Source organism: Malaclemys terrapin, chromosome 10, assembly GCF_027887155.1.
Source record: "Malaclemys terrapin pileata isolate rMalTer1 chromosome 10, rMalTer1.hap1, whole genome shotgun sequence".
NCBI lineage: Eukaryota > Metazoa > Chordata > Testudines > Emydidae > Malaclemys > Malaclemys terrapin.
In genome coordinates this window covers 58,002,720-58,018,086 of record NC_071514.1, presented here as the reverse complement: position 1 = coordinate 58,018,086, position 15,367 = coordinate 58,002,720, and the positions used below count along the sequence as shown (strand labels likewise).

The 15,367-nt window shown below is 44.4% G+C and overlaps 1 protein-coding gene across 2 annotated transcripts; it reads left to right on the top strand.

Moving 5' to 3' along the window:
• The first annotated feature begins 735 nt into the window (after positions 1-735).
• On the top strand, positions 736-14,866 carry EEF2KMT (eukaryotic elongation factor 2 lysine methyltransferase). Of its 2 annotated transcripts, none has more exons than XM_054042299.1 (8): positions 736-992; positions 4,697-4,759; positions 7,706-7,786; positions 8,043-8,144; positions 8,343-8,476; positions 10,580-10,887; positions 13,456-13,605; positions 14,306-14,866. In XM_054042299.1, the coding sequence occupies exons 1-8, from the start codon at positions 900-902 to the stop codon at positions 14,404-14,406; spliced, it is 1,032 nt and encodes a 343-aa protein (XP_053898274.1). In that variant the 5' UTR covers positions 736-899; the 3' UTR covers positions 14,407-14,866. The 2 variants fall into 2 exon arrangements, with proteins under 2 accessions (XP_053898274.1, XP_053898275.1); XM_054042300.1 differs by having other exon boundaries at positions 14,201-14,400.
• The last annotated feature ends 501 nt before the right edge of the window (positions 14,867-15,367 follow it).

The window sequence follows — 15,367 nt, the reverse complement described above, 5'->3', positions numbered from 1 at the left end:
CAGATAAAGGCATGCAGAAATGCAGGCAGCAGGCCATGATGTGTGACATGGGAACGTGGGCGCTGTGCAACAAGGACACAGAGCCATGCAGGGATGCAGGTGCCAGGCCATGACTTGTGACATGGGAATACGGATGACATCCCACAAGAAAACAGAGCCACGCAAGGATGCAGGTGCCTGGCCGAGATGCATGACATGGGAACATGAGGACACAAAGCCACACAGTGATGCAGGTGCCAGGGCGTCACATGTGACATGGGAACATGAGGACAGAGCTACACAGGGACGCAGACGCCAGGCGTTACATGTGACATGGGAACACGACACAGTGCCACGCAGGGATACAGACACCAGGCGTCACGTGTGACATGGGAAAACGACACAGTGCCACGCAGGGATACAGACACCAGGCGTCACGTGTGACATGGGAAAACGACACAGTGCCACGCAGGGATACAGACACCAGGCGTCACGTGTGACATGGGAAAACGACACAGTGCCACGCAGGGATACAGACACCAGGCGTCACGTGTGACATAGGAACACGGGGACCCAGAGCCACGCAGGGATGCAGGCGTCACGCGTGACAGGGGAACACCCGCACTGTGCAATGAGGACACAGAGCCACCTGCAGCCGGTGCCTTGCGGACCCCCACGCCACAGGGATCTGGTGATACTGGCCGCATCGTCCGCAACGCGGGGGGGGGGGGGGGAGGGAAAGAGGCGGGGCGGCGACTTGTGCCATCCCCACCTGGTCCGAGGCCTAGGCCCGTGTCGCTCCCCGCCCCCTCAGGACGGGAGCGGGGTGTGTGTCTCGCCGGCAAGAGGCGATCACCCGAGGCCGGGGACGCGGCCTGCCCTGAGGGGACGGCGGGACCCGGCTGGGCCGGGCTGGAGCGATGGATCCCGCGGCGGAGGAAGCCCGGCACCTGGGGCTCCGCTTCCAGCGAGGCTTCCTGGCCGGCAGGCGGCTCAGCGCCTTCCCCTGGGCGGTGAGTAGGAGCCGGGCTCCCCGGCACCAGCCCGCGTCCCGGGAGTAGATGGGGAGGGGCCGCGGGGCGGGGCTGGCACCGAAGGGCTGCCTGGGGCCGGTCCATGTGAGGGGGGCGGTAGCCAGGACAGCCTGGCCCAGGAGCGGCCGGGTGAGCCGGGGCCCATAGGAGCAGCTGCACCCCCTGACTTGAAGTGGTGTCCATCCTATACAGGGTTTAGGTGTTGGTTCACTAGCTCTCAGCATCCCCCACTCTCCACATTGTTCCAGCGCCCCTGTCTGGCGCTGCCCAGTCCTGGCCCTGGGGCCCCCAGCCACAGCCTCCCCCTTCACTGACTGAGTTAGCACGTGAAGAATGTAATGCTGGAGCCAACATGGATAGCCAGAGCCCTGCTTGCAGGCTGTGCAAACACCTCAGCTCCCAGCTCTGCCAAGCCACCTCTGGCCTGCCCTGCCACTGGTACCCGCCTGCCATGGGCAGCTGGAAATGGGCTGCCCCCGATTGACCTGATGCTCCAACCTGGTTTGTTGCTACTGTTGGGGAAAGAAAATTAAACGATATAAAAATTCTCATTTCAATCAGAAAAATAAGCTACTTTCTCCTACTTCAGGTGAAACTGATGGGTTGTGATTTTGAGACCTGTCATCTTTGAAAAGTGATCCTCGTTTCAAAATCAGAAACAGTTCTGTGAGCAGGGGCACTAGAATGGCCTTTATAATGGGGCTGCTGAAAACCATTGAACATAAGCCCTGTAGATGCAAACAGTTGCTATTATTACTGCAAGTCTGCGCTCCTAGTTCCTGTGCTCTGTGGGGATGTTTTGTAGAGTTGGGAAATAGTCATACAAACTTTTTTATATTTTTGTAAGGTGTGCTAGTGTCACTGGTCCCAGCTGTTGTCCTACCGGAGAGGAAGGATGGTCCAGGGATTAGGACACTACTCAAGAATTTGGGAGACCTGGGTTTAATTCCCTGCTCTGCTACAGACTTCAGGGTTGACCTTAGTCAAATCACTGAGAGGCCTTGGCTACACTCAGGACTTCCCAGCGCTGCTGTGGCAGCGCTGTGAAGCGTGAGTGTAGTCGCGCTGCCAGCGCTGTGAGAGCTCTCTCGCTGCACTGTAAGTACTCCACCTCTCCAAGGGGAATAGCTTGCAGCGCTGCAGGCTCTGATTACATTCGCACTTTACAGCGCTGGTGAAGCAGCTCTGATTTCATTCCATAGAGGGTAGTGGCATGCACATACTTGGCATGGCCAACTCAATAGCCCCATTTTACTTTTTTAAACTTAGAGAGAGAGTGAGTGTGTGTGTCCCCTCTTTGATCCTGTGGAGTTCTCCAGGGGCCTATAAACACTCAGATTTAAAATTTTTGTTAAAGTAATGTTAAAAAATTATATAGTACACAGGTTAAGAAAAGAGTGTCTGTACATCTGGGTATAGTGCTTAGATTATCCACAGATACAAAGTTTGTTTTAAAAGTCCTAAGGTACATATAGTGCATAATCAGCAATAACCCAGATTTAGATGAATAAATTTAACAATACAGTTTAGATATTAGCATCCAAGTATTTGGGTACATCACTCATAGAAAGTTGTACAGAGAGTTGATTGTGGAAAGTAAAATATATCAATGAGTGAAGATTGTCCCTCACTAGTTGAGAATTTAGGGTAAGTTGTCCATTAGAAAATACAATCCATCAAGGAAGTATTTCAGTTATTTCCTGATTTCACTTCTCATCGGCACTCCAGCTCATCTCTCCTGGTATTGCCGATGTCCAGTGATGTGTTCTATGTAGATGTCCCTCGATGGCATCCAATACCATGAGTTGCCACATCAGCCGAGCATAGCACTGACCAATTCCGCATTCTCTCAATGCTCGCTTGTTACTGGGGTCCCATCCGCCATGGGCTCCGACGATCAGCCTGAATTTGGTAACCCTTAGCTCTCAAGGTTTCGGCCAGAGGGGCGTATTTTCTTCATTTAATAGTTCCCGATATCAGTGGCTAAAGCACAACAGCCAGATAGATTCAGAATAGTCATGTTTGTTGTAGGCACTAATACACTATTTTAGTGAACAATTTATTCACTTTCCATGATTAGTCACCAGACCAACAAAACACTCTGAAAGTAAGTAAGTAGGCAGTTTCTAGGGAAAATGATATATAAATGTAGCCTTCACCTTTGAACGGTGTGGACACAATTTGATCTGAAATATGCTGATAATTAACTTTGCAGAGTCACTTACTGGGAATAATAATAATTCCAAGCTATCTGACAGTAAATATGCATCTGAAATTTGACACAGGTCTCAACATTAACTATAAGGTACACAATCTAGAATATCCCCATATTTATAGATATTTAAAGTTTATCTGGTACACAGCAAAATTCAGAAGATATGGGCCCCATCACAGCTGAATAGTCTGATTTGTCAGAAAGTATGCAAGAAATATTAAAACTAAAGATTGTTAACTGCAGTGATTCTGCAACAAAATCCCTCAATTTACAAGCTAATTCCTTAGTACAAATAACGCTCATTTGGAGGATTTTTTTCTTTCCTCAAATGGCTGTGCTTCATGGTCTAATTCATTTGTTCGTAGCATCTGGTATTAGCAAAGCTAATTTCAGAAAATCAGTTCACCATAGAATATTTGCAGTATGTTCAGAATGGTGCATTGGCAGCTCCTGTTATGAGTTTATTAGTATAGAATAAAGAATGCCTGAGTTTAGCAGACAGTGGGTGTCACTAATCATTCCTCTTGAAACCTCTGTGTTTCAGTTGCAATGTGCTGTAGTGTCACTTTTCAGACATCAGCCTCAATATACATTGACCCTTTTGCAGTAAAGTAAGTTTTTTTTCTCAGAACACTTTCCCTGTAGGAGGATTTGCAGTTTACAGACAGCAGTGTTTTGAAACAATTCAGGACATCTGTTTACTTCACTATCTAGTGAGTTTTACTACTGTTGAGTTCACCATGAATACATTCCTCTGTGAACCATTTTCTCAGCATTTCAGCCACTAATGAAGAGCCAAATCCCCACTTCCCTTATTTACACAAATGGTCCCATGGACTTCAGTGGAACTAGTCATCTGAGTAAGGTGAGCAGCTTTGGCTAGTAGTGGATCAATGAAAAAAGGCTGAAGAAATATAACTGGCCACTGAGGTTATATTGAAACAGCACTCTTGGTTACAAGATTTCTGTTCAAGACAATGAATGCAATAAATCTATGTGGGGGATTTAGTGTCTAGCAACAGGCAGATTTTGTTCTTACTCCGATGCCAAGATTTCCAATGTCTGGGGAGATATTCAGCTCTCCTCTTGAAGAAGGGAAGATTTAATATTTCTCACCTCATTTGGGTGGGGGCTTTGTACATTAGTGTGGGAGGGCTGACTGACTAGTCATCTGGCCTTCACCTTTGTCTTGTAGTACTTTCCTCATTCAATTAATAATAATAATTATGTATTTGTATTGCAGTAGCAGCTACATACATTATAGATTATGTTCATATTATGGGTTACAGAAGGCTCTATACTACTTCTTTATTTCCTACCATCTGGGTGTGATTTTTTTTTTTTTTTAATCACGAAGCATTTAACATACTCTGTTAAAGGAGTTTTCACCAGTTTGTGCTGTTCAAATGTGGTAATGGAATAGCATCCTGGAATATTTCTCAACATTTTTTCCCCTCCTTTTGTGTAGGAACTTGAAAAAAAATTAAAGAGTTCATCAGATGCCTTGCTACTGCTGGATATTTTGCAGAAGGTAAAACATGTTATTTTAATATAATCAGATTTCAATACATATCATAGAGCAGACTAGAACTATTCTAAAGATATGATGCCACCTAGTGTAATGAAAACCATTGCATCGTACTCTTTTAAAATTGTATTTAAAAAACAGTTAAGGAAGTCAGATCTAATATTAATCTCTATGTATGCCCAATAGAATAGCAGATTTCCTTTTATTCATGTTATGTAACTATCCTTCATAGGCCAGGGAGTTGGAACATAAGAAAGGCATGTTTTTATTTATTTTGAAATTTGAGAAATGGTCAGAGACTGTAGTGTTCATGCAGCGTATCAGGCACTGAATTTCCCCATTGATTCATAGAGGCAATACAGTGAGGGGTGCAGCAGTATAAACTTCCCAGAATACTCCACCTGTGTGCTTTTACCTTGACATGAGGAGCCATCTCTAAGGGTGAGAGGGTTAATTCACTCTCCATTCCCATTCAGTCCTTTGCTGCATCTGAGGCTACAAGAAGAATGCCAGTTAGTACCAATTTAGGGGGTAGGGTGGGTTGTGATATGAATTCTGTTCAGTAGGTCTTGGGCTGAGATCATTGTCTCCTTTCCCATGAGTAGGGCCCTACTAAATTCAGGGTCCATTTTGGTCACTTTCACAGTCATAGGATTTTAAAAATCGTAAATTTCGTGATTTCAGCTATTTAAATCTGAAATTTCATGGTGTTGTAATTGTAGGGGTTCTGACTCAAAAAGGAGTTGCGGGGTGGTCGCAAGGTTATTGTAGGGGGAGTTGCAGTACTGCTACCCTTACTTCTGTGCTACTGCTGATGGTGGCGCTGCCTGCAGAGCTGGGCAGCTGGAGAGCGGCAGCTGCTGGCTGGGAGCCGGGCTCTGAAGGCAGAGCCTCCACAAGCAGCAGCGTAGAAGTAAGGATTAGGGATGTAAATAGCATTTTAAAAAATAACCGTTTAAACTATTAAAATTGTATCAGCTAAACATTTAATTGTTAACGAGTTCACAACATAGGTGCAGGAACTAGAGGAGCGGGGGCTGCTGCAGTACCCCCACATTTTACCCAGGGTCCCAGCTGCTGGCCCTGCACCCGCGAGTCAGCCTCCCTGGGGTCCCAGGGCTCCAGCCCGCGCCCATCCCCAATTGTGGCCCCAGTCTCGGCCCTCTTACTGTTTACTGAATACATTATTGGTAAGACTGATGCTTGCAGTTTTACATCCCTAGTAAAGATGGCATGGTATGGTATTGCCACCCTTACTTCTGCGCTGCTGCTGGCAAGGCGCTGCCTTCAGAGCTGGGCATCTGGCCAACAGCCACTGCTCTCTGGCCGCCCTGATCTGAAAAATCACACAAGTAAGGGTAGCAATACCACAACCCCCCTAAACTAACCTTGTACCCCCCCTGCAATTCCCTTTTGGGTCAGGACCCCCAATTTGAGAAATGCTGGTCTCCCCCATGAAATCTGTATAATATAGGGTAAAAGCACACAAAAGACCAGATTTTACAGAGGGAGACCAGATTTCACGGTCCATGATGTGTTTTTCATGGCTGTGAATTTGGTAGGGTCCTACCCATGAGTGATAAACACTTGCAATGTCTTCTAGGTCTGAACTGGCAACCTGGAAGTGAAAGGCTGTTCAACTCTCTCCCAAATCTGAGAGATTGCTAGTCTCCCACAGGCTCTTTGTAATTTAAATTGGAACGTATGAAAAGGCAGTAATTCCTTTCAGTGGGCTTGTGCCCTCTGATCAGTTGCATTAAAACATAGTTACAACTCTGTCTTATTTTTTTAAATATAAAGTATTGGTCTTTTAGAGCTGGTGGAAAGTTTTCAAAATGGCAATGACATTTTTAATACAAAAAAACAAGAAAAAGCTCTAACTTCAATTTTTCTAATAGGTCTGTTTGTGACATATATGGTCTATTGACTGATAATGTATCTGTGTGTGTATGGAAATAGGTACCACACCCTCACATGTGGTACAAATACTGGGAAAACAATGCTACTCCCATTTCCTGTCTATCACATATGATTGCAGTTCACTCCCTACTTGCTTCATAAAGGATTGTAGAATATCAAGTACTTCTCCACAGTCTTTAGTATCAAATTCTTGTCATATTGTCACAGTGAACACCTTCTTCTGAACAAACGTGTGTTTCCAACTCTAGAGCACAATGGGCCTCAAGTCCTATGTATTGATCACCTTCCACACGTGGAACCCCTGACTGAGATGTCCACATGTAGGGAGAGCACCACTTTGGAGTCAGGATCCATCACACCTAGCCGAGTGCAGAATTCAGCCTTATATAAAGGGAACTGTAACTATTAAGAGTAAATTAAAGGACCTAATTCACCATAACATGGTTGTTGGGGTAATTGGAGACCTGAAGTGACCTAACTTTCCAACTTTTCATTTGCTGGAGGACCAATGTGACTAACACTTTCTCAGTGAATATTGCCTTGATTCAAAACAAAGGGTAGACATGTGTGGGGAGAGTCTCTTTTCTGAGTCCAGCATGGAGCTAGAGTGAGTATGCGTACGCAAGCTAGGAATGGCTCCCAGCTCCAAGTGTAGATGGAGCCGTCCTGTTTATTGACTATTTAGGGGGATGGAGCATGGAAGAAAAATGAGAGGAAAGAGCCATTCAGACTCATTTTCCTTTCAGTTTTACTGTTTATTTTTGAGGGGCAAAGTAGAGGATGTGTGTCTTCCTCACATTTGTGACCGGCCAGAGGTACCAGAATTCTCTGCAGGAATGTACACAGAATTTGATTTTCCAGCTGAGTATCAAATAGCTTAGCTGCAAATTGAAATCACCCAGCTTCCCAAGGTACAAAGTGAACCGAGCAAATTGGTAGCTATCTTTTCCTCCTCTGTTCCTTCAGTGCCTCTGATAAAATCCTCACCTGGTAGCTGGTTGGTCTGCAGGTGTTGTTTTATCATTTCAGACTATTCTTCACCCCTTATGCATGAAATATCCCCCTTCCGTGAAGTACAGAAGATGCTTCATATCTGAACTCATTAAAAAGGTAGTGTTGGGATTACATATTTCTTGGTGCTCTTTTTCCATTAGACCTGTTATTAAAAGTAACTTGAAAATCTGTTTTTCGCAATATTGGCCCAGGCTTGGCTGATCACTTGTTATAACAAAAATTAGCATTAAATGCATATGTTATGGTTAAAAAAGGAATAAATGGTATTTGACTATATGTTTATTGCCTGTGTTTTGTTAATAATGTCTGGAGATCTGAAGTTCTTCACTGATCTCTCTTCTCTTTCCCACAGCATGAGTCCATAGCAACCGAACCCCTGGATGAATTGTATGATGTACTAGCAGATATTTTAAATAAAGAAGAATCTACCAACTGTTATAAAAGCTACTTACTGGTAAAAGCTAATATCATCTTCATTGTTATATGTCCGTTTTTATCGTTTAAACTGAGCCATAATTGGTTTAAAAATAAAACCCAGAAACCCCAAGTGTAGAATACTTCTTACCTTCTCCCAGACGCTAACGTTGATTTAAAATTGTGAAATGTGGTGCCTGTGCTGATGCATCTTTCTTTCCCTGTGTGTGTCTTCTAGCCCACTGGAGACTCTGTTACACTTTCTGAGACGGTGGCAATAATCTCACAGGGAACCACAGGACTAGTCACGTGGGATGCTGCTCTTTATCTTGCCGAATGGGCAATAGAGAATTCTGCCATTTTCAGTAACAGGTAATGGAGCTCTAGTTACATGAAATCACAACTAGAAAACTGGGGGAACAGAGTTAACTTAAATGTTTTCATTCATATTATAAATGAGTTTCATGACTGTAGTTTGACATTATACTGTATATGCCCCTAATATAATTAAGAACTGTAACAATGCATATTTTTAAAATCCTAGACAAAAACTCCAACTCAGGTATCCATAACCCTCAGGGGAGAGGGAGGAGTATTAATTTCCCTTGCCCAAAACACTTTTAAATCATCAAGTAATAAGGAAATCATAAAATACTTCTCTCCACTCATCTGAGGATCTCAGAGCACTTCACAGACAATGAATTAAATCTCACATCACCCTTAGGAGGGGGTGAATACATATTTTCCCAGTTTTGTTGATTGTTAAGCTGAGGCACAAAGAGGTTAACTGACTTGTTCTTGGCAGCACAGGGATAGAACCCAGGAGTCCTGATTCAGTCAGTCACTAGATCACACTCATCTGTTGTTTTAACAGTTCACGTCTGTTGTTGGAACGAACCATTGATGGGCTAACTCAGGGGTGGGCAAACTTTTTGGCCCGAGGGCCACATTGGGGTTGCGAAACTGTATGGAGGGCCGGATAGGGAAGGCTGCCCCTCCCCCTATCCGCCCCCTCCCACTTCCCACCCCCTGACTTTCCCCCTCAGAATCTCCAACCCATCCAACCCCCCCTGCTCCTTGTCCCCTGACCGCCCCCTCCCAGGACCCCACCACCTATACAACCCTCCCGTTCCCTGACTTCCCCGACTCCATCCACTCCGACCGCCCCCCCGCCCGAACCTCCGCCCCATCCAACCGCCCCCTGTCACTTGACTGCCCCACAGGACCCCCTGCCCCTTATCCAACCCCCTCGTTCCCCGTCCCCTTACCATGCCGCCCAGAGCGGCAGGACTAGCAGCCGCGCCGCCCGGCCGGAGCCAGCTGCGCTGCCCGCTCTGCAGCTTGATTGCGGGGTAGGGGGGACAGCAGGGGTGGGGCCGGGGGCTAGCCTTCACAGCCAGGAGCTCGAGGGCTAGGCAGGATGGTCCCATGGGCCATAGTTTGCCCACCTCTGGGCTAACTGCTGCCCTTTCTGTCACTGGTCTGTCACAGTTGAGCTTTAATCTTAGGCTTGGTCTACACTGGGGGGGATCGATCGAAGTTACACAACTTCAGCTACGAGAATAACGTAGCTGAAGTCAACATACTTAGATCTACTTAGCGCGGTGTCTTCACTGCGGTAAGTCGATGGCTGACGCTCTCCCGTCGACTCCGCCTGCACCTCTCGCCCTGGTGGAGTACCAGAGTCAACGGGAGAGTGCTTAGCGGTCAATTTATCGTATCTTGACTAAGATGCACTAAATCGACCCCAGCTGGATTGATCGCTGCCTGTCGATCCAGCGGGTAATGTAGACAAGCCCTAAGAAGATTTAGGGACTGTCTGATGGAAGAATTTTTTGTCTCCATTGGTAAGTGAAACAGGAGCCAATGCCCCACTGCCAAACATCGGATTATATTCAGCCTGTAGTATTATTAGGCTCCATCCTGACATTTCTTTATCCTTCAACCCAAACTCTTTTCGTAAGGAAGACAGCAGTTGTTTAGGGCAGTCCAAGGAAGTATAACTAGGAGGCTAATATATAAATTTAATAAGATAACATTTTAGTCTGGATTAGGGTGACCAGATGTCCCAATTTTACAGGGATAGTCCCGATTTTTGGGTATTTTTCTTATATAGGCTCCTATTACCCCCCACCCCCTGTCCCGATTTTTCACATTTGCTGTCTGGTCACCCTAGTCTGGATATATGCATAATATAGCACAGGGAACAGTCCTGTCCTGGTCCCCAAGAGATGTTAATTTTATTTGTATTTTCACTCTCTAATTGCTATTGTTATAATTGAATCCTAATTATTTTTCATTCCTGGTACTTATTTGAAGCAAAGACTGGAATTTGGATAGTTTATTCAAGAATCACTGAAATCATTTACAGCTACTTTTGCTCTTAGGTGCATACATGTCTATTGGTTTTGATTCCGTAACTGAATCTTGTTTGGATCCGTGTGTAAATACTTATTTTAATCCATTAACCTTCAGGACCATCTTGGAATTAGGAAGTGGGATTGGCCTCACAGGAATTGCAATCTGTAAAACCTGTAATCCCAAGGCATATGTATTTAGTGACTACCATCACTGTGTTCTTGAGCAACTGAGAGAAAACATCCATTTAAATGGCTTTGTTTTGGAGTCTGAAACTGGGAATCACACCAAAATGCAATCCCCAAACCAGAGGACAGAAGTGATGGATTTACGGGGACCAAAAATAACAGCTGCAGAACTTGACTGGGATTCTGTTACAAAGGAACAACTTTCACAGCTTCAGGTTGATGTTGTCATTGCAGCAGGTACAGTACATTTCTGATCGCATCTCACTAAGTGATCTAACATAAATGCTGAAATAATAATAGAAATGCAAAAATAATAATTACTGAACTTTATTCAGTCAAGATAACTGGTCAGTCAACTACAAAGTCTGAAATGTGAGGGATGTAATTCTGCCTCATTTTACCATCCTGTCTTCATCTCAATATTCAACGGTTGTTTACTCATCCTTGAAAAGCAATTCATTTCTCTTTTGTCACATCTTCTGTTTTAAAATTGGAGGTGAAGTCCACGTTTCCAGAGCACTGCTGGCTGGCATTCTCAGCAAGGATAGTGCATATTAAAGAAATTTTACTTTTACAGCACTTGCTCATCTGATAATGTTAAGGAGTTTATTAGTAAATCTAATAATACTAAGTCTGACTATACTAGAGGCTTGTCTAGACCAAGTGTGTGCCAAGCGGAGGGTGTGTGTAAATCTACATTGTACACTTACTGTCTGTGTCCCTGCTATACACACTAAAAGTTCCTAAAGTGAGCTCTGATGTACCTCGGTTTCAAAGTCAAATACAGTGAAGTGAACTACAGAACGTTTAATGTGTGGTAGCAAAGTCCACATGGATAGAGGGCAGCACACTCTGTGGAATGTAGAGTCACACCTCACCTTGCCACATACCAACTGTTCTTCCAGACAAGCTCCAGAACTGCACAGATGTAGCTGAAGGCAGAATTTCAGCCCATTTTTTGGGTGTGTGAGAACCAATCAAGCTGCTTAAGAGTTACGGTGAGGTGCTCAAAGATGCGTGAGGACAAATGCAATGTATCCCATGTAGACCATTAGCTATAAAAAGATGTTTATTCCATAAAATGAATGATCATAGATATCTAATCCATTACATAGGGCTCTGAAAACGGCCTAACTTGAGCTCATAAAAACAAGGAAATTCAAAGTTTAGCATAAAATGTTATCCTCAGTATTTCTAGATAGCGCAGTTCATATTTTTATTAGGTTAAATCAAGAGTGACTGATCTGTTTGACCATTAGCCCATACATAGGTCTTGGCTTTTGTGTGCCCTAGTTGTATATCACAGGGATTACACTGAAATGACCAGCTCCTGAACATCAGGGTTCATAACGGAAAGACCAATAGAGAATTGCGAATCAGAATGTTATTTTGTGAGATTGACACTTGTGATACTTCCAGGGGCAGTTTTTACATTGTTTCATCAAGATTTCCACCCTTGGAAATTCCAGAGTCAACCTACTGTAATTTAACTCCAGGCCTTTGCAATGAGGTGTTGCAGTGTGAGCTTCTTTCAATTCACTTGCAACCTGATAAGGCCAGATCCGTAAAGGAATCCACATGTGCAGACCTTTTTCCCACCTTCACCAGCACTCTGCATGGTAGTAAGGGTTATACATAAAGATCCCTTTGCAGGATCAGGACCTGATTTTCTTTTTACTTATTTGTGCACCAGCTTCACTGAAGGACAATTCAGTAAAGTGGAGAGGTCTGTTTAAAAAACACTTTTTAAAAATCCTTTGATAGTTGGAATCTGGAGTGAACCTCTTCACCCCCAGCATTAAAGCAAACTTTAAAACAGGTTGTGACAGTCCATCCTTACCAGCACTCCCTCTCGCCTCAGGTACGCACCCTTGCAGGCCACACCAGCCACGTTAGCAGTTCTTTCAACCCAAATGTCATCCCAGTGAGAGCTCTTTTATCAGATCATAGGGTTATCACCTCACCCTGCCCATACGTCAACAGAAAGTCCATGAGGAATAACATGAAACAGCCTCATATAATTTTTTTTTCACCCGTTTGTCTCAGCCTTTCTGCAGACTTGTACTCTTCTTCTCCCTGAAGAGAGGACGCTAGTTCTTTGATAGGCCCAGGGCCTTTGCTACCTGGCATCTTCTTATCAAAATAAACCTTTAATAGTCTTTGCCATCCAACATGAACTCCTAAAAGCTCAGCCTTGCCAGAACCCCTGCTCCAGGCAGGTCTATCTCTAGTGCCAAGGAGAACCAGCCCAATCCTTCTTGTTTTATATTATCTTCTCAGGCCAGGTCTACACTACAGACCTTGGTCAGTATAACTACGTTGCTCTAGGGTGTGAAAAATCCACACTCCTGAGCAACGTAGTTATACCAACCTACTGCCCCTGTAGACAGCGCTATGTCAACAGGAAAGCTTCTCCCAGTGACATAGCTACTGCCTTTCGGGAAGGTGGATTAACTACGCTGCCAGGAGAAGCGTAGTTAACATAGTTAACGGGAGAAGCTGAAGAGCTACAGCGGTGCAGCTGCACCAATGCAACGTTTTAAGTATAGGCTGCCCTCAGTCTCCACCCCAGCTGGGTGTAATAAATCACTAATCAGTCGCAGGTACATTCCCTCTGGTCTACGTGGGCTCCCCTGAGAAGCTGGTCCCTAGTCATAGGGGCTGGTCCTGGTTCCCCATTAAAGGGCCATGTTCCCATAACACAGGTCAAATTCTCGACAGAGCCTCCATTTAATCCTTTTACTTGGTATTTTTAGTTTGCTTTTTGTTTGTTTATAAATATGAAACCCTCTCCTTTTTATGTAGATGTGGTGTATGATCCCCAGATAACTTCATCCCTTATCAGTGTCCTGCAGCAACTTTCTGCTTCCAAAACCGCTGGAAAACCACCTGAGATCTACATTGCCTTCACGGTTCGTAATCCAGACACCTATCACCTCTTCCAAACTGAACTTGGTAAGAGTCGTGCTGAGTCTATGCCATGATAGGTTTGGCCTTCTTCCCCGTTATTTAATCTTGTTAAACAGAGCTGAAGACAGCAATCTTTGATGGTGGGCATTGTCTGAAGTTAAGGTTCCAATACACCAGCTGAATCCTGTGGGGTCTGAATAGAAGCAACAGTCTGCCCCCATAGAGCTGATTTCAGGAATGGGGCCTCTTTTTACTGTGTCCTAGTGAGACTAATATTTGCTACATTGTTGGTGATCACTAGCCAAGCAGAAAATGAGGGTTAATAACAACAGTAAATAATCATCTGTGTTCTAATGTTGGACAGGTAACATTCCAGCTGAAGCGTAAAACTGAGGCTTTGACCTCAGTAATTATTTAAATATAGACAGGGTCGGATACAATTAAATTGGGGAAGTGGGGGGTGTTTGGGATTTCCCTCACAGCATCCTCAAAAATCCAGACTTCTACAGACTACATACTGGACAGCTGGTCCCTCACAAGTGGGTAATTAATAAAATGATGCCGAATATACAGCACAAGTATATAATAGAAATCTCTTAAAAATACTTACCCTGAATATTTGTCTCTCTTGCTTTCACAGCCTATTAGTGATCCATTATTACAAAATTTGGCATACTGGAGTGTGTATGTTTTGTATTTTACTAAGCAGAAGTGTGATTGTTTTTAGTTCTGTTTCTCTCTCCAGGTAAAGTTGGGATTGGCTGGCAGGTTGTTCCTACTCACACAAAGAACATTTTCCTATACGACCTGCATTCAAACATAACTCTTCTAAAATTACTTGCATAGACTTTGTAAATCCAATATTACTAGTAGACATTTTGACAGACTAAGCATAAGATCTGTCATGATCGTGACAATGACCCTGAATTCTGGAGTACTTGAGTGGCAGACTCAGAAAGCAAGTTTAAACTCTGTACATTGTCAGTGTGTTTTAGGCCCCAATGCTGCAATTGATAGTGAGTGGGTGGACAGCCTCACCGGTCTGCAGCCCTTCTGCCTCCAGTGCAGTTCCTTGGGAGTCCACAGGTTGTCAGTTGCAGGAACGGGGCCTCATTCAGACTGAGATTTTATTCTTCCAGACGGCACAAGGAAGAAAACTGTAGTGTTTCTATGGCATTGTGATACGCACACATTGGAAATAAGTTTTGTGAGACCAAAAATAATGAATCTCTCTTCCCGGCATGGTGAAATAGAGCAATGAACAATTTCAGTTTTTATATTAAAGAATTATTTATAGTTGCTGTTATTTTTGAGCCATGATTTGTTCATTCAGACTGTCTGCCGTGCTTGTCGTCCTGTCACAACTTGAATAATAGAATAGCTGCAATAAATGCATTACTGTTTATACAGTGCCATAGGTTTGCCTGGTGTTTGAAATGTAAGTCAGGGGTTCAGATTCTGCTGGAAATCAGAACTAACTCCTCTTTTACACTGGTGTACATGTGATCAGAATCTAGCCCTAGGGCTCAGTCCTGTGAGGCATGGTGTCCTCTTGGGAAACACTGAGCAGCATCAGCTCTCACTGAAGTTGATGAGTTTTAGGCTGTTCAGCACCTTGGCGCGTCAAGCCATATATTAGACATAACCCACCTGATGAGGCAAACAAACCGCAGAGGACGGGGGAAAGAGAAGGGCAGGGTTTGAACAGAGTCAGAGCCATTTGTTTTGTTGTAGGTGTGTCTTATTGGTTCCAGTTGGGGGTGGGAAGGAAGGTTAGAGCAGGGTGGGAAAGGAGTGAGCCTTGGCT